Source organism: Gopherus evgoodei, chromosome 12, assembly GCF_007399415.2.
Source record: "Gopherus evgoodei ecotype Sinaloan lineage chromosome 12, rGopEvg1_v1.p, whole genome shotgun sequence".
Classification (NCBI taxonomy): domain Eukaryota; kingdom Metazoa; phylum Chordata; order Testudines; family Testudinidae; genus Gopherus; species Gopherus evgoodei.
The window spans coordinates 1,723,058-1,742,315 of NC_044333.1; the positions used below are offsets into that span (position 1 = coordinate 1,723,058).

At 44.8% G+C, this 19,258-nt stretch overlaps 1 protein-coding gene across 1 annotated transcript in view; it reads left to right on the plus strand.

The window, feature by feature from the left end:
- Window positions 1-18,089, plus strand: part of GLG1 (golgi glycoprotein 1) — a 181,728-nt gene extending 163,639 nt beyond the window's left edge. Inside the window, exons 23-26 of the mRNA XM_030581154.1 lie at window positions 6,100-6,207; window positions 6,982-7,102; window positions 8,338-8,444; window positions 12,133-18,089. Of these exons, the coding sequence (XP_030437014.1) occupies window positions 6,100-6,207; window positions 6,982-7,102; window positions 8,338-8,444; window positions 12,133-12,300 (504 nt within the window). The 3' untranslated portion in view covers window positions 12,301-18,089. The remainder of the gene's footprint in view (window positions 1-6,099; window positions 6,208-6,981; window positions 7,103-8,337; window positions 8,445-12,132) is intronic.
- Window positions 18,090-19,258: the final 1,169 nt, after the last annotated feature.

Consider the following 19,258-nt stretch of genomic DNA (forward strand, 5'->3'; position numbering starts at 1 on the left):
CCTTTGAAACTCTGGCCACATGGTCCTGGTCTCACCTCTCGTGGAAGGTGGCCTGCCTTGTAGCGATCACGTTGGACCAGTGGGTCTCGGAACTTAGGGCCTTGACCTCAGAACACCCCTATACCGTCTTCCACAGGGATAAAGTCCAGCTTCTCCCACACCCGGCTTTCCTCCTGAAGGTGGTCTCCACCTTCCATATGGAGCAGAGCATTTTCCTCCCTGTGCTCTGTCCTAAGCCCCATTCCTCCAGTGAGGAACGCTGCCTCCACACACTCGATGTGGGTAGGGCACTGGCCTTTTATCTGGAACGGACTAAGCCGTTCCGGAAATTCTCGCAACTTTTTGTTGCCTCGGCTGAGCAGGTGAAGGGGCAACCCATGTCCACCCAGCATACGCACGTGTTACGATCTGGCAGGGGTTCCCCCACCACCGATCATTAGGGCACACTCTACAAGGGCTCTGGCCTCATCAGCTGCCTACATAGCCCATGTCCCTATCCAAGACATTTGTAGGGCAGCCACTTGGGCCTCATTTCACACATTTACGCGATCGTCGCCTAGTCTAGGGACAACGCTGGATTCGGCAGGGCAGAACTTCATCCCGAGCCACTGTGAACTCCTACCCATCTCCAATAGATATTGCTTGGAATCATCTACTGTGGAATACACGAGCAGTCACTCAAAGAAGAAAGGGCAGTTACCTGTTCCATAACTGGTGTTCTTCTAGATGTGTTGCTCATGTCTATTCCACACCCTGCCCTCCTTCCCCTCTGTTGGAGTTGTCCGGCAAGAAGGAACCGAGCGTGGGGGGAGCACGTGGCTCCCTTCATAGCACGATATACAGGCACCACTCCAGGGGTCACTGCGGTGCTCCCCCAGTACGGATACTGTGAAGGGAAAAACTTCAGCACCAGTGCACGTGGCGAGCACGCACACCTACTGTGGAATAGACATGAGCAACACATCTCGAAGAATGCCAGTTACGGAACCGGTAACTGTCCTTTCTTATATTATGGGAACAAGTAAATAACTTTTCCTTATTCACTTTCTCCACATCACTCATGATTTTGCAGACCTCTATCATATCCCCACCCTTAGTCTCCTCTTTTCCAAGCTGAAAAGTCCTAGCCTCTTTAATCTTTCCTCATAAGGGACTTGATCCAAACCCCTAATCATTTAGTTGCCCTTCTCTGAACCTTTTCTAATGTCAGTATATCGTTTTTGAGATAGAGACCACATCTGTACACAGTATTCTAGATGTGGGTGTACCATGGATTTATATCAGGGCAATAAGGTATTCTCTGTCTTATTCTCTATCCCTTTTTTAATGGTTCTTAACATCCTGTTTGCTTTTTTAATTGCCATTGCAAACTGCGTGCATGTCTTCACAGAACTATCCACGATGACTCCAAGATCTCTTTCCTGATTAGTTGTCGCTAAATTAGCCCTCATCATATTGTATGTATAGTTAGGGTTATTTTTTCCACTGTGCATTACTTTATCCACATTAAATTTAATTTATCATTTTGTTGCCCAATCACTTAGTTTTGTGAGATGTTTTTGAAGTTCTTCAGTCTGTTTTGATCTTAACTATCTTGAGCAGTTTAGTGTAGTCTGTAAACTTTGCTACCTCACTGTTTACCCCTTTCTCCAGATCATTTATGAATAAGTTGAATAGGATTGGCCCTAGGACTGACCCTTGGGGAACACCACTAGTTACCCCTCTCCATTCTGAGAATTTACCATTTTTTTCTACCCTTTGTTCCCGGTCTTTTAACCAGTTCTCAGTTTATGAAAGGACCTTCCCTCTTATCCCATGACAATTTAATTTACGTAAGAGCCTTACCTTGTCAGAGGCTTTCTGGAAATCTAAGTACACTATGTCCACTGGATCCCCCTTGTCCACATGTTTGTTGACCCCTTCAAAGAACTCTTAATAGGTTAGTAAGACGTCATTTCCCTTTACAGAAACTATGTTGACTTTTGCCCAACAATTTTCTCCTACATGTCTGACAATTTTATTCTTTACTATTGTTTCAACTAATTTGCCCAGTACCGATGTTAGACTTACCGGTCTGTAACTGCCAGGATCACCTCTAGAGCCCTTTTTAAATATTGGCTTTACATTAGCTAACTTCCAGTCATTGGGTACAGAAGCTGATTTAAAGGACAGGTTACAAACCATAGTTCTTCAATTTCACATTTGAGTTCTGTCAGAACTCTTGGGTGAATGCCATCTGGTCCTGGTGACTTCTTACTGTTAAGTTTATCAATTAATTCCAAAACCTCCTCTAATGACACTTCAATCTGTGACAGTTTCTCAGATTTGTCACCAAAAAGATTGGTTCAGGTTTGAGAATCTCCATGACATCCTCAGCCATGAAGACTGAAGCAAAGAATTACTTTAGTTTCTCCACAATGACTTTATCATCTTTAAGTGCTTCTTTTTTATCTTGATCGTTCAGGGACCCCACTGGTTGTTTAGCAAGCTTCCTACTAAACTGGTCCACTCTCCGATGACACAAGTACTTTCAAGTTAGGCATTGTAACTCAACTTTCTAGAAAAGCTTTTTCTACAGAAAACTAACTTTAATAGAAGTGATGATGTCTGATCAATTAGGAAACAAAAAAAAATCACTAAATTATAAATTTTTGCAGACCGAAAAAAAAGGCTATATATGACATGCTGAGAAAATAATCTGGGTAGACAAATTACCTTGAGGAATGAACTTCGATCTGGAAAAGGATCAGCAGCATTAGCGTGTAGCATGATAAAGAAAATTTCTGAGATACTGTTTCAATGGTACTTCACACCTGTCAGGTTAAGAAATAGAGAGATTTCTATGGGGATAGATGTTGGAAATATTATGGTGATAGAGGAAATGTTATCCATATATAGTAGACATGTCCAGTCAGAGATTATTGGAGTGCAATTCATAACCAAATATCACAAATGGTTGGATATTTATTACCAAATTATCCTTTGGTAATCCTCCTGGGGCTTCACAGCTGAAACAGTCACACAAGAGGAAATGAAGAATTAATCTCTCGTCAGCTTGTAGCTGCTGGGCTACTGATAGAAAAATAGCCCAACTATAGAGAAATGGTTCCAAAATAAAATGAGGAGGTGGTGGTTGTGGAAAAATGAACACACCAATTACATACCCAGCAAAGTAGACAGAGGACAAATACTTAGATATTTGGTTACTTTTTATTCAGTACTCAGAGCCCTTTTACCTGCCAAACAAACCAGCACATCTGTCCAATATTTTTGAATATTAACATATGACGCACCTGGTCTGTTAAATGTGTGTAATCTGAGAGTCACTCAATTCCATTAAATCCCTAGAAAAAGTGTGTATGAGTGTTATACTACTGCTCACTTTGTAATAGAGCGACACTTGTTCAATAGCAGAGAGTCCTGTGGCACCTTATAGACTAACAGACGTATTGGAGCATGAGCTTTCGTGGGTGAATACCCACTTCATTGGATGCATCCAACGAAGTGGATATTCACCCACGAAAGCTGATGCTCCAATACGTCTGTTAGTCTATAAGGGTATGTCTACACTACGGGATTATTCCGATTTTACATAAACTGGTTTTGTAAAACAGATTGTATAAAGTCAAGTGCACGCAGCCACACTAAGCAAATTAATTCGGTGGTGCGTGTCCGTGGTCCAAGGCTAGCGTCGATTTCCGGAGCGTTGCACTGTGGGTAGCTATTCCATAGCTATCCCATAATTCCCACAGTCTCCCCCGCCCCTTGGAATTCTGGGTTGAGATCCCAGTGCCTGATGGGGCAAAAATCATTGTCGCAGGTGGTTCTGGATAACTGTCGTCACTCATTCCTTCCTCCGAGAAAGCAACGGCAGACAATCATTTCGCGCCCTTTTTCCCAGGATTGCCCTGGCAGACACTAAAGCACGGCAACCATGGAGCACATTCAGCTTTTTTTTTTTTTTTTACAGTCACCGTATGTGTACTGGATGCCGCTGACAGAGGTGATACTCCAGCACTGCACAGCGGCATTCATTTGCTTTTGCGTGATAGCAGAGACGGTTATCAGTCATTCTGTACCATCTGCTGCCATTGTAAATTGGCAATGAGATGACGGTTATCTGTCGTTCTGTACTGTCTGCTGCTATCATGGGTGCCCCTGGCTGAGGTCGGCCAGGGGCGCAAAGGCAAAAATGGGAATGACTCCCAGAGTCAATCCCTCCTTTATGGTTTCTAAAAATAGAGTCAGTCCTGCCTAGACTATGGGGCAGTGTACTAGAGAACCAGTGTACCAGAGAGCACAGCTGCTCTATGTCAGATCCTGCAGAAATGATGAGCTGCATGCCATTCATGGGGGGTGCCCTGCAACAACCCCACCCGTTGCTTCCCTTCTCCCCAAACCTTCCTGGGCTACCGTGGCAGTGCCCCCCCATTTGTGTGATGAAGTAATAAAGAATGCAAGAATAAGAAACACTGACTTGTTAATGAGATAAAATGAGGGGGAGGTAGCCTCCCGGTGCTATGACAGTCCAGGCGGGACATTAAGTGGTGTGGGGGAAAGGAGCCCAGCCTCCCGCTGCTATGACAGTCCAGGCAGTACAGAATCTTTTCTTTACAGAGGAAAGGGAGGGGGCTGATGGAGCTCAGCACCCAGTTGCTCTGATGAGGACGGTTACCAGCTGTTCTGTACCATCTACTGGGAATGACCAGGAATCATTCCTATTTTTACCCAGGCGCCCCCGGCCAGCCTCACCTGAGGCCAGCCAGAAGCACTCACGGGCTGATGATGAGGACGGCTACTAGTCCTACTGCACCATCTGCCACCGGGGAGGGGAGAGGAGCGGATATTGCTCTTCACTGCCGCAGCATCGCATCTACCACCAGCATTCAGTTGACATAGGGTGACACTGAAAAAAGTCAAACGATTTCTTTCCCTTTTCTTTCACGTGGGCGGGGAGGGAGTAAATTGACGAGCTATACCCTGAACCACCCCGGACAATGTGTTTGAACCTACAGGCATTGGGAGCTCAGCCAAGAATGCAAATACTTTTCGGAGACTGCTGTGGACTGTGGGATAGCTGGAGTCCTCAGTACCCCCTCCCTCCCTCCATGAGCGTCCATTTGATTCTTTGGCTTTCCGTTACGCTTGTCACGCAGCACTGTGTAATGTAGCCTGGAGATTTTTTTCAAACGCTTTGGCATTTCGTCTTCTGTAACAGAGCTCTGATAGAACAGATTTGTCTCCCTATGCAGCGATCAGATCCAGTATCTCCCGTACGGTCCATGCTGGAGCTCTTTTTGGATTTGTAACTGCATCGCCACCCGTGCTGATCAGAGCTCCACGCTGGGCAAACAGGAAATGAAATTCAAAAGTTTGCGGGGCTTTTCCTGTTTACCTGGCCATTGCATCCGAGTTCAGATTGCTGTCCAGAGCGGTCACAGTGGTGCACTGTGGGATACCACCCGGAGGCCAATACCGTCGATTTGCGGCCACACTAACCCTAATCCGATATGGTAATACCGATTTTAGCGCTACTCTTCTCGTTGGGGAGGAGTACAGAAACCGATTTGAAGAGCCCTTTATATCGATATAAAGGGCCTTGTAGTGTGGATGGGTGCGCCATTAAATCGGTTTAACGCTGCTAAAATCGGTTAAAAACGCATAGTGTAGACCAGGCCTAAGGTGCCACAGGACTCTTTGCTGCTTTTACAGATCCGGACTAACACGGTTACCCCTCTGATACTTGTTAAATAGAGAGATCTGATGACTATATTCCTGTAAGACTCTTTAAACAAAAACTCTCTGTTGTCAAGATTGTTGTTTTATTTCTGATATTTCCATGGCGAGGATTTGTAAGTCTGTTAATTGCTAAATAAATAGTTTAAAATAGTGGCTGTATTTGTCTGTGTACAGCCTTTTTTTACTTCAGGAATTCGGGGCTCCAAATGAGGGATGGATGGTAACACAGCTCAAGGCTTGTTCCCTAGCCATTGCATATAATACTGCCCTAACATGGCAGCATACAAATGCTTTGAAAAACAACCTGGGTCCTACATTATTTCATTCATATTGAAATAGGGTTTTTCCCCCCCCAAACAGATCTCCAGGTTGTGTGCAGAGGAAGCAGCAGCGCAGGAACAGACTGGGCAGGTGGAGGAGTGCCTGAAAGTTAACCTGCTCAAAATTAAACCTGAGATGTGTAAAAAGGTAAAAAAAAGAAATGGTGTGTCTCCCAAACCAAACAGGCCTTAAAGCATAATTACTCCCTAAGTTTCAGACGAATGAACATGGTTCGTTGCGTGGCACAGACCAGGAACAGTGTGAAGCCAGTGCTATGTGGACTTCTGTCCATGGCTGAGCCAGTGCACCTCATGCTGACCTGCAGCATCCTCTACCATTTCAGTCCTGGCTCTGACATATCCCTCCCTGCCAGGGAACCTTAATCCTGATAAGCACTATGCCTTACTAGTCCAGTCCTGGATTCCCCACTCACACACTTCCACTGTACCTCAGTGCATAGCTGCCTCCCACTCTTACTTTAACCCTAGGCCTCTTGAGCACAGATTGACACTGGATCTGGCAAGGAGCTTTGTCAACTACCCCCAAAGATCTATCACCTCACTTTAATCCAGACCTGTTAGTCATGCCAAATTATTTGCCTTTGTGTTATAGATTAGTGTGTATCTATTTAATTAATTGAATGATGCTGATCCATTCTGGAACAGCTTCAGTTCACTTATGGGAGGAGGGATAGCTCAGTGGTTTGAGCATTGGCCTGCTAAACCCAGGGTTGTGAGTTCAGTTCTTGAGGGGGTCATTTAGGGATCTGGGGCAAAAATCTGTCTGGAGATTGGTCCTGCTTTGAGCAGGGGGTTGGACTAGATGACCTCTTGAGGTCCCTTCCAACCCTGATATTCTATGTTGCTTTCTTCTCCCTCCTTTAATGTGTACCTGTAATGTGTAATAATCTTTCCTCCACAGGAGGTGCTCAACATGCTGAAGGAGAGCAAAGCAGACATATTTGTTGATCCAGTGCTTCACACAGCCTGTGCCCTAGACATCAAACACCACTGTGCAGCCATCCCACCTGGAAGAGGACGTCGTAAGTGTTGGCCTGTCATACTGTGTGAGATGTCCCAGCTCCTGGAGTGACCTAAAACTGGGATCTTTCTTGGATGATTTGAGGTCCTCTTAAATAATAGACGTTGCTTCCAGTTGTCATGGCTGGTGAACGAGGAATACTGCCACTTGTATGGTATATGGGCATCCTTCCTCTCTGTGCTTGGCTTCTTAGCTTGGAAATCTTTCCTTGCATGGTCTGATAAAAGTTAAGCTAGTTTTGTTCTTTCTAATGCAGTTTAAAATTAACATACTATTTTTCTTGAAATAATGTTAATTTCTGCTACAGAATCAGAAATAGGTTAAAAATGTACTGCCGCATACCCTCTTCAGTACCGAAAGCATTGCAGGTATCTTTAGTATTCCTTCACATTTCTACTCCACAAAGGATGGACCTGATAGTGCTTGAAGTAAACCACTTTTCTAAATATATGTTACTCTGTCTAGTGCAGATGGCACACCTGACACGGGGTTTGTCTACACTTATCCGGGGGATCGATGCATCGGCGGTCGATTTAGTGGATCTAGTGAAGACCCACTAGATCAACCGCAGATCACTCTCCCGTCGACTCCTGTACTCCACCGGACCGAGAAGAGTAAGGAGAGTCGACGAGAGAGCATTCCCCATTGACATGGTGTAGTATGTACCGCGCAGTAAGTAGATAAAAGCTATGTCGACTTGAGTTACGCTATTCATGTAACTCAGATTGTGTAGCTTAGATCAACTTTCCCCTGTAGTGTAGACAAGGCCACAGTCTGCACAGACCCCAGGCAGATCCTTGACTTGTGTTGAACTTCCTCTAAGTTCTTGGAGAAGATGCACAATATTTAGCATTCTTAAAATATTTTTAGAGAGCCGTTTTGTGAATCATAAAATATCCTGTCAGTTCAGCTGAGCTTAAGCCTCAGATACATAAAGTTAACCCTTTAATCCCCCTCCGTGAGTCAGCGTTCCTTGCCACTTAAATATTTGAGGTGAGACCTTAGCTGGGCTGCTAGCTCTAAGGGTTAAACAGAGTTTTCCTTTGAAACCAGTCTTAGGTTAAATTTTCCAACACTGATTAATAGGAAGTTTGATGGATGGCTTGGCTGTACAACGTTGTAAACAGACAACCAATGTTCTAAGGAATTGGAATGCACCTCCCAAGCACTCTGTATTGTGACCTGTCCCTGGGGCCAGTTTGTATGTGTTGTGATACCATGTTCTCCATTTCGCAGAGATGTCTTGCCTGATGGAAGCTTTGGAAGACAAGCGTGTGAGGTTACAGCCTGAATGTAAGAAACGCCTTAATGATCGGATTGAAATGTGGAGCTATGCTGCAAAGGTGAGGATGCAGTGTGGGCTCTAAATCCCACTTGGCTTTTGGCATTAGTCACTTCACTAAACTGAGCAATGGTGAATTGTCTGTTAGGACAGGGGGTGCCCCCCAAACTTTGTTCCCCGAGGCCCACTTGTGCCGCTGCAATAGGCACTGTTGACCCACTATTAATATTTTTTGAGAAAAATATTAATTTTAATTATTACATACATATAAACTATAACCCTGGAAATAAAAAATATGCATGTTTTCTTTTCATTTTAATGTAAATAATTGTAATGATAGAAATTCGTAGCAATATGCACTCAAAGAAATGCCTCAAGATCTTTGATACCAAGCAGTTTTAGTAAAACTACAATTAAAAATATTGAGAGCAAAATGTGTTCAAACAGGAAAAACACAATGTATAAATGTACAATGTATAAAACTGAACAATAAGCAATGCCACAATGTTCACAAAATTCTTACACGTTTGTTTTTAAAACAAATAATTGTCCAACTTTGAACACTATATTGTTTTTTCAGTTTTTTAGTGTAAATTCTGAATCTCTGTGCTATGTAAGTAAAGACCCACTCTTCCTCTCTACTAATTAGAAAAGAATAAAATATTGTAAATAAAAATATATAGAATAAGTTTTATATTATAACATGCTGAAGCAATGGGTACTCCTCCGATCCAGTAAAGGAGAATCCAAACTTTGTGTGTGTCATCTTATTTTCCTACCACTTAATTTATTTTTTTGGCTGGTTCATTTTATGTAGCTGTAGATGGTCTGGGGCTTTCATTATTTTCTCCATCAGTGCACCCTTCTCGTTTTCAAAAAATAAATCAGTCCATGTCAGATTGAAATACTGCATGCTGTTTTTCACGGTTGTAAATGGCAGACCGTATGTACATTGCAGTGAAACACACCGTTGTACACGAAAATTAAACTTGACTTTTTTTTAAATAGTTTTTCTTATACTCTCTCCAGCATACACAGCTCCAAATGTGACACTCTCATATATTTTTTACTTAGATTACATGAGTCATGTGGAGTTAGATTTACTAAGAGCTTGAGTAGAGAATGCAGTTGCGATGGCGGACCACCCAGCCCCGAGTTTGGGAACCCATGTTCAGAGACTGACACATGGTTCTTGTGATTCAGACCATTAGTGTCTTGTGAAGGAATTGGCAAGAGAGTAAGGTGGGGATTGTGCTTCCAACCATGGGAAGGCTAAAGAACAGACATGCCTCAGTCCTGTGAAGTGACTCAGTGAATGCAATCAACTGTGTTTATGCCTCTGTCAAACGGAACAGTGGGAAAGGACAGTTGTTCTGCTTTCAAATCACAGCTCAGATGGTTTAATAAATACAAAACAGGGTTCAGTTAATAAATAAGGTGGTAATATAGAGTTCAGGCTGCTGCTTTGTTCCATTCTGATCTTGCTGTGCCCCGATGTTGCAGCATCTGTTGTGTGTGTCAGGCTGCAGTCAGTCCCATGCACACCAAGCCAAGTAAAGAACAAAGTTTCGACTGTAATTCAGGGGGTTGGACTAGATACCTCCTGAGGTCCCTTCCAACCCTGATATTCTGTGAAAATGGAAAGGAGGACTGTAATAGCCTCAGAACCTACCTCTTGTGAGCACCCCGTCTGGTTGGGTGTGTCTGCAGTCTTTAAACCTGCCATCAGACTGTACCCTGAGGCCTTCCACCCTGGAGGCAGTGGTTTTGCCCTCTTAGTCTGTTTTGGCCCCAGTCTTCAGCTGGGTCTCCTGACAGTTCAATCCCCTTTTGGGGGTTCACGGATGTTCAATTGTAGGCCCTTCCCCAGTGGCACCTGGAAGGGCGGGGGGGGGGGGGGAATCTGGGCCAGCCCACTGCTCCGGGCCCCAGCGTTCACTGATGTCCTACCCTTAGCTCAGAGCTCTTCTAAGCTCAGGCCATGTCTACATCTAAAATTTTGCAGCGCTGGTTGTTACAGCTGTATTAGTACAGCTGTATTAGTACAGCTGTATAGGGCCAGCGCTGCAGAGTGGCCACACTTACAGGAACCAGCGCTGCAAGTGGTGTTAGATGTGGCCACACTGCAGCGCTGTTGGGCGGCTTCAAGGGGGGTTCGGGGAACGCGAGAGCAAACCGGGAAAGGAGACCAGCTTTGCCGCGGTTTGCTCTCGCGTTCCCCAAACCACCCTGCAAACCGCAGGGAAGGAGACCTGCTTGCTCGGGGGTTCGGGGAACGAGAGAGCAAACCGGGGAAGGAGACCAGCTTCGCCGCGGTTTGCTCTCGCGTTGAACGCGAGAGCAAACCGGGAAAGGAGACCAGCTTTGCCGCGGTTTGCTCTCGCGTTCACGAACCACCCTGCAAACCGCAGGGAAGGAGACCTGCTTGCTTGGGGGTTCGGGGAACGAGAGAGCAAACCGGGGAAGGAGACCAGCCTTCGCCGCGGTTTGCTCTCGCGTTCCCCGAACCACCCTGCAAACCGCAGGGAAGGAGACCTGCTTGCTCGGGGGTTCGGGAACGAGAGAGCAAACCGGGAAGGAGACCAGCTTCGCCGCTGGTTTGCTCTCGCGTTCCCCGAACCACCCTGCAAACCGCAGGAAGGAGACCTGCTTGCTCGGGGGTTCGGGGACGCGAGAGCAAGCCGGGGAAGGAGACCAGCTTGATACCAGAGGCTTTCTCAGGTATGCTGGATACCTGCTTATCCCACGGAGGTCACGAAAAGCGCTGGTAAGTGTCTATACTTGATCACCAGCGCTGGATCCTCTACACCCGAGACAAAACGGGAGTACGGCCAGCGCTGCAAACAGGGAGTTGCAGCGCTGGTGGTGCCCTGCAGATGTGTACACCTCCTAAGTTACAGCGCTGTAACTCCCTCACCAGCGCTGCAACTTTCTGATGTAGACAAGCCCTCAGACCCAGTCGCTCTTCCATGCTTCCCTGGTCCCTACAAGCACTGGGCTGTCTGTTGTGCTGCAGTTCCCTCAGCCAGCCACACCATTCATGCTCCTTCAGTTCTAGCAAGGAACTGCACTGTCTCTGGTCTGGCTCTCTAGCTCCTTTTTATAGGGCCCTCCTGGGCCCTGATTGGCTGCTTCCCTTGCAGCCACTCTAGCCTGCTTGGAGGACTTCTTCATTGCTTATTATCTGGGATGAGAGTGGCAGGACCCTCAGGCCTCCAGCAGGAGTCCTCTGGGCCTAGTCCACCCCATCACAAGGACCCTTAATTTATTTATATAACTCTTTTCTCAGCATTTGGGTTACTTGCCTAATAACACTGAAATCAAACTGCTTTCAGTATCCCTCGGGACTAGTTCACAGACAGGGCAAAGGGTACCAACAGAGGAAGAGCTATGAGGGTGGGAGAGGTGATATGAACAAAAAGGCAGGACACTGGAGAGAGCTACAGGAGGAGCTGGGATGTCGTTGGGGCAGTTAGGAGCTTTAGAGCTTTGTGTCCCAGTTGATGGAATCCATCTCCTACTGGCCTATTGATGTATCCCAGTTCATGTGTATTATGTAATTGTGTCCCAGGGAAAGTTCAGTTATAAAAAGAGGGCATGCTGACTGCTTACAGGAGGCAAATGGGGAATTTACAAGTGTCCTTATCTAGCTCGTAAAATAGCATCTTTCTGCATGTTGTTAGTTTCTCTGTAAAGACTGATGTAGAAACTGAAGTCCTGTTAATTATGTTTCCTGCCTCGCCCCCTAGGTTGCCCCAGCAGAAGGCTTTTCTGATCTTGCTATGCAAGTGATGACTTCTCCGTCCAAGAACTACATCTTGTCTGTTATCACAGTCAGCATCTGTGTACTCTTCCTGATTGGCCTCCTGTGTGGACGCATCACCAAGCGGGTGACACGAGAGCTCAAGGACAGGTAGAGCCTGGATTGCCTGCTGAAGAAATGCCTGCCCAGTGCCCAGTTTGTACAGCCCTCCTCTGTATAGTCTGCCCACCCACCCCCTTTTGGGAGAAGAGAATAAAAAAAAAGAATTAGAACAGCAGCAGGTGTCGGCTCAGTTTTCCCATCTTGGATCTCATCTGTGGCATCTTCACCGTCCTATGAAAGAGTCAGTGTGCAACATTGGCAGCTCAGCCAGCAGCTTTCGTTACCCTTTTGTTAGCGGACTCCTGTTACCTGCCTGTAGACAAGTCTCTTTATTGTATCGTTGGACCTGCCATCAGCAAATCGGACTGACATGACCTGCAGCTCAAGCAGTAAATTTTAAAGTAAATTTTTAAAGGAAGAAAAATATATAAGTACCACTCATATGAGTTAGGCAGCATTTCTTCCTGGGATGTGTTCATGCTCTGTGGCTGGGTAAAACTGAGGTAGGAAATTAGAGGGTAAATAGCATCACTCACCACAGTTGGCCTTGTTTCAGACATCTTGCTCATCCTATTCCAAGCATCTTCAGGGCATAGTTCAGACTGCTAAGGATGTCAGTCAGCTCAGTCATCCTCCGAATGTCCTGGTTTTGTTACTGTGGGTTTTTTGTTTGAAAAGATGCCCTCAAATTCCCATTTTCCTCTGCCACTCACAGGATAAAATAAAATACTGGCCAGGATCAAAAACTCCAGTGGTCTGATACGCCATTTGAGCTGTATAGCATAGACTTTATTAGGCGTGGGAAAGGGTGTGGAGGTTAGGCGTAGAAGTGTAATGCATTGACAGCTGCATTGTACATACCCTGATTAACTCGCCTGTTAACCTTTGTTCGTCAAAGGCAATGCAGTTAGATTTTATCACTCTTTTATTTCATCCCTCAGTTGCCAAGCTAAGAAACACTCTGCCCCCCCCCTCCAAATTAGCTAGCCAAAGATGATGATGATGATACATCAGCAATGCTCCATGTTGCCCAGTGATGTTGAGTAGGATTGAGATAGCAATGTCTGCTTCAGTAGAAGGATCATTTTTGGGTTAGTGCAGTGATTCATCATTGGCTTCTCTGGGTTTTAATTGTTTGAGTTACAGCTTTAAAAATAGAGTAAATTTTTCAAACCTCTAAAACACTGGTTGATATAGATGCAATTTGGCATTGGGGGATGTAGGTCAGAGGTGCTGGCCCTAAATGTCAAGCAGGAGAAAAGTGCTGATAGTGTGAGGTGAAGGACAGACATGCTGATCTTCATGGGGAATAGCTTTGTTGTCACCAACTGATGGGCACACATAGGCTCTAGTCACATTTCCAGAACTTGGTTCCCAGCCCCCTTTTCCCAGCTCAAGGGAGGTGATTTGTAGAAACACCTTCAGCTGTGGTGACTTCTTACCATTTTCTTTACCATTTCCTCTAGGCCACTCTCTGGTTGGGACCTGGGATACAAAGGTTGAGTGTGTGGTTCAAATGTGGCAGTGTTGCACGAGAGTCGGCATGTACAGTAAGATATAGATAAATATATTTTATTAACCTGTTAGATGTATTCTCCTGTGCGTGCTGAAATATAAATCATGTGCCTAATGCTGTCCACCTAGGCTAATGCTTGATCTATAACTTTCTTTTCCTGCTCCCTGTTGTTGCACCGCTAAGTAATTTCTGAAATTTCCAGTGTTATGTATCGATCTGATACAAGGTGGGGGCATTTCTGAATGTGAACCAGCTGATTCTAATCATGCTATGTAAACATACTGATCTCTAAAAATACTGTGATTGCTTTTGCAAAATGCTAGAGAGGGGTACAAAGTTAGGTTTTTGGTAACATCTCTCTTCACCATGCCACTTTGAAGATAAAAATAAACTATTTTGAGACCCAGTCTTAGTAGTATGGTGATGACAGACTAGAAAAGCTCACGTGAAAGACAGTGGTTGGTGTCTGGAGTCGAACCATGAGAGGCAAGGGACTGTACACACTGGTCAGGCGATGATGGGAGAACCTGGGCGGTGGAGCAGGTTCCATAGAAGAGATCTGATATGCTGTAGGGTTCCAAATAGGTGACATGTAAGTCATCCATGGAACAGAAACGGAGCCTAAATTCCTTCCCCCACCTTCCTTGCCCAATGCTACTTGTGTGGTTTCCCTGATTCTGCAGGTTTGAATAAAGCTGAGAGCCAGGAAGACGACGGCAGATCCCGTCACTTGCTTGAAGTGTAAAAGGGTGACACAAGTATGCATGTGGCAGTTGCAAAAGCGCATGGTTTTACCTCTCGCTCAGCATCATTGCAACACTTTGTAACTGTCGGGGCAGCAGGTCAGACAGGTGGGGTGGATTCAAAGTGCAGGAGGAGGGGGAACAAGATTGTACATTCTCCCCAGTGCACAGTCTTGCTTCTTTGGCAATCCTAGTGCTGCTTACGTTTTGCTAAGGCAAAATTGAATTGCCATCCAGAGACTTTGTATTTGTGAGGGAGCATTTGCTACCTGTTTAACTTGAAGAACCCGACTGAGGAGTTGACTAGCATCTTCTGGTGAATCCCAAATGTAATTGTAGTGAAATACTGTAGATGCTTTGTCAGCCGTGGTTCTGGCTGTGAATCTTGGTGAGGGAATAAGGGAAGTGCTGTTTGACTTTCCAGCTGAAGTTCTGTATCCAAGTAGATTAGGACATGGGAAGACTTGATTTCCTGTGTTTTCCGTTGCAGTAGACATGAGAGGAATGTTAAAGGCAAAAGACTAGTCAGCTGTGTAGTGTAGATGGTACGAACAGAGTGAACGTTGTTCTGTGGAATGCAGGGTCTCTTCTAGCCAGTCTCTGTATGCGTGTGTGCTCAATTTGAATGCAGTATTGTCTTGTTACTTTAACCAGCTGCAGTTATCGGCCCTGCAACTGTGTGTTGCTGAGACCTTCCTCGTACCCAGGTGCATCTCTTGCTAACTAGATTGTGCATTGGTGTGAAGCCTTCACTAAGCAAACCCCAAGCAGCAACTGCACTTTCTGGGTATTGCATTGAGCATCTGCAATCTACCTGGTGTTTGCCTTCAAAATTTCATCCGGGGACTTAGTTTCAGATGTCAGTGGACAATGGAGCTGCTGTCAGTGGGGGAAGTAAGGGAAGCAGTTTAATGAAGCCGGAAGGTGTGACATGACATATGTTTCTGGGTGGTTCCCTTCTGTAATGGCATGGTCGGAAGTGCAATAGTGCACAGGCCCAAGGGTCCTGTTGGAACTACAAAAGGGGATAAAATAAAGTCGAGAGACCCATTTCTTGCAGGGAACTGACATAGTTAGGACTGGGCAAAGAGAACTTTGTCACTGGCTGCCACAGTTTTAGCCATTTCACGATCGTTAAGATTTACACCCAATTCACCACCTTACAGAGGGGCCCCCCTAACATATTGCCATGCCAAACATAATGACTCTGGCATAGGAGCATCTTTTTAGGGAGACTAGAAATATTCCAATATAGTGTGTTAGAAATGCCATCCTAGCCATCATAGCCTGTAAGGGCCTGTGCATCTAGAGAAGGCCTCTAGATAAAACACAACAAAATAACCAGTCTTATTCCAAATGTATCCTGATTGGTGAGCACCTGCCCCTTGGATCTCTAATGCAAACATTTGCTGACTGTGTCAGTAAATGCCCATAGTGGGTGGTCATTCCCTAAAGCGGAAAGGGAAATACACAATTGTAAAATGCACTGTTGCCTTCTTGAATTTAGGGAAACTTTTTATTTTGATTTAATGAGAACATTAGAAGTACTTGGGAATCAACTATTTCAGAGGGGACTTGGTGGAAAGTGGCTTGTAGATCTGAGGCCTCCTTGCCACTTCCCTACTCTTAGCCCTAATGTTCATCATTCCCCTCCACCATTGACTTAACCGTCACCCCTCAGTTTGGGGAGGCTGCTATCCATTCCATGGAGTATACTGTAAATGTCTATCTTTCCCATGGCTAAGCATTCCTTCTTGGGGGCTTGTTCTAGATATTGTAGAGCTGATGCTCCTGGGAATGGCTTGACTGGAGTATCCAAGGGGGGAAATAACTCTTAGTAAGGAATGGTGCTCCTCTACACCCTGCCTTCCTCTTCTGCTCAGATGCCTAATGGTACATTCCAAGCTTACTCTCACTTGGCAAGATCATGTGTTTGGATAACATGGGAAGGATTGTGTATCCCAGGCCCGTGCATCTCAGTACTTAACTTTAGCTAACCAGGTGGTGGTGGTTTGCGTGTTCTTGTAACAAAATAGCCTTATTTATTGTTTACTAATGGGTTGATTTTTCTTTCTTGTTGCCTTTTGGTTAGCTTTGTCCCTGAGTTTTCTTGCCCCCCAGAAAATCACTTTTCATATGCAGGTGGCTGCAATTAAGGGTGAGGCCAGGAGCAGCATTCCTTCTCATGCTTTGCATGAAACTTGTGTCCCTCTCCCTCTGCTGCTGCAGAAGGGCTGAAAGACCCTACTGAAGTTAGAATAATTCTCTGCAAGTTCCACATGTGAGGATTCCTTCCAGAGTCTGGCACGTGTGAACCATGCAAACATCATGATCTTGGCCCTGAGTGAGACTCTTGTGAGCATGCTGTGTGAAGATGCACTGTATGCTGGGGAGGGCTGAGCAGGACAGCAGTTTCTAACATGCAGTTAACTGTTAGCAAAGAAGTTGCTTTTCTTTGCAGGGGGAGAAACTGGAAGGAAAATGTGACATACAAACTCAGTGCCAGAGGTGGTAAGCTCTGGTTTATCACTTTCAGCTGAATGTGCTTAAGTTGGAGTATGATTTCTGTTAATGCAGAACTATTTAGTTCAGAAAGAATGTAGTTGTTTGAGTCCTTTTGCCAGCTTTTGGTTTTCAAAGTTAATTCTGAGTTCAGTGTGAAACCAGGTCAGAACCGGTCAACTAGCTTTTCCCCCCTGTTAAAATATTTCTGTATAATTTTATAAACTGTTTGTGATTTGACTAAACCAATGAGGTCTTTTACGTTAGTGTCATGGAGAGGAGCAGCACCCAGATATGTACTGTTGCTTTCCAGCTTCTGAGGGTAAGGAGATGGGCCAGCCTAGGTTTTCAGCCTAATAATGAGACACTGTGTTGGGCCCCAGTCACAGTGTATGCTCTGATTCACAGCAAAGGCTCAGCTGAATGGGAGAGGAGAGGACTAACTAGTACAGCCAAGATCTCTTGCACTGTATGTGTTGCCGAATGTTACCTGCTGAACCTGTCTGTAAGGGTGAGGGAGCAGCATCCTGCCTCCTTTACTGGCTAGAAACAGCCTGTGCCACGACCATTTCCCCAAAACAAACTCTTTATTTTTTGATTTTGTAATTGATTGAAAGCAAAAGATCTGTGTTCTAGGGTAAATCACCGAAATGCCAGAGTGCAAAGAGCAGTGGAGAGATTGGATGTTTGCATAAGGGGAGACATGTTAACACATGCACAGGGAAGGGTCTCTAAGTAGTATGCAGGGGTAATATTGGGAGCCTCCCCAAGTACAATGTACAAAACAGACTAAGCAGGAAATCATAGACTGTACAGTAAAAACTGTTTCAACTTAGTCCTTTTTTTAACGTAACATTAACAAGACTCTTTGTAAATTGTTTTCCTTTCTGTGTATAAAATCCTGGCAGTTTCTTGTTTTTTACATGTTCATGCTGTGTAATTTTGAGATGTTACTGAGATTCTGAACATAATGTGCTTTTTTTCTGTACAGATGAAATGGGAGAATTTAATAAAAAAAAGTCTGCAGGTTTTTACTTGTTTTATCTTTGTTAATTGTGAATTAAAAGGAATTCACCCACAGCTTTGTCCAGAGTGAAACTTTCTGAAGCTAATCCTGATTGTTTGATTTTTTTTAATTGTTTTACTGACCACCGAATAGCCATACAACCGAGTCGCATATCAAACAACTATCAAGAGAGACTGAACAGAATCTGGCCACTTAGTTTGTAGTTTAAAAATTCTGACCTTCCTGCCCTACGCCAAGTTCCTAGAGACAAAAGGCTTGGTAGGCCATTACCAATCTCCTGCCTTTTACACTTCCTGGGGTTCTCTTTAAAGACTGAAAATATCTGTAAAAAACATTGGCAAAGTGATCCTCCCATTAGATCAAATGCCTGCCTGTTTGCTTCCCCTATTTCATCTCCATCATCTGTGCTTTACATACCGTGCTATACCACACCATCACTGAGCTAAAGAGTGGGCTGTGCATATCAGTCCCGAACGCTCCACCCCCTGCTGGTATCCAAAAATTGCTACAGCTCCGAATGCCATAAGTGATGATTGAATTGTGCATTGAGGGGCCATGGGAAGTCGCATGCTATGAGCACACACTTAAGCTGAGTTTGATTTGGAGAGGTTATGCTAGTGCGAACCTCACCAACTGCAGTATGTCTCAATGGAACCAATGTTCTTGGTAAACCAGAATATGTAACTTTTTGTGGCTAAACAGAGTTAATTTATACAGATCCAGGCTGTAAACAAGGGGTGGAAGCAGGTTTGCTAAAACTGGTAGGTCAGATAAGTGTTGGTTGTCAACTCAAGGCATCTCAGGCTGTCCATGTTCTCCTATGACACAAGAGTCCCAGTAGGTTTGAACTGGCAGTCAGTTCACTAACTAGGGAAGCCAAGTTCCCTGACTAATTGGTTTATTGTACTCCAGGGAACCAAATGAGAATGCAGGAGACTGGTTGTTCATGCTGCATGTGTGCTATGCGCTATGTATACAACCTGGGAGTACTGACACTCACCCCACAGACATCTGTCTTCTAGTTCTCCAGCAGTATCTCTGGATATTTTTCTGTTTTAGCCCCATTTCTTTTCTCTTGATGCTTCAAAAACATCCCTGAAGATCCTGTCTACCCCTTTGAGAGTCAGACACTTAACTGTAGACATGGTAACTTAACAAATTTGGGCATTTTAAAATGGCTATTTTAAAATACGTTCTAAACCAAAAAACCACCTACTTAATA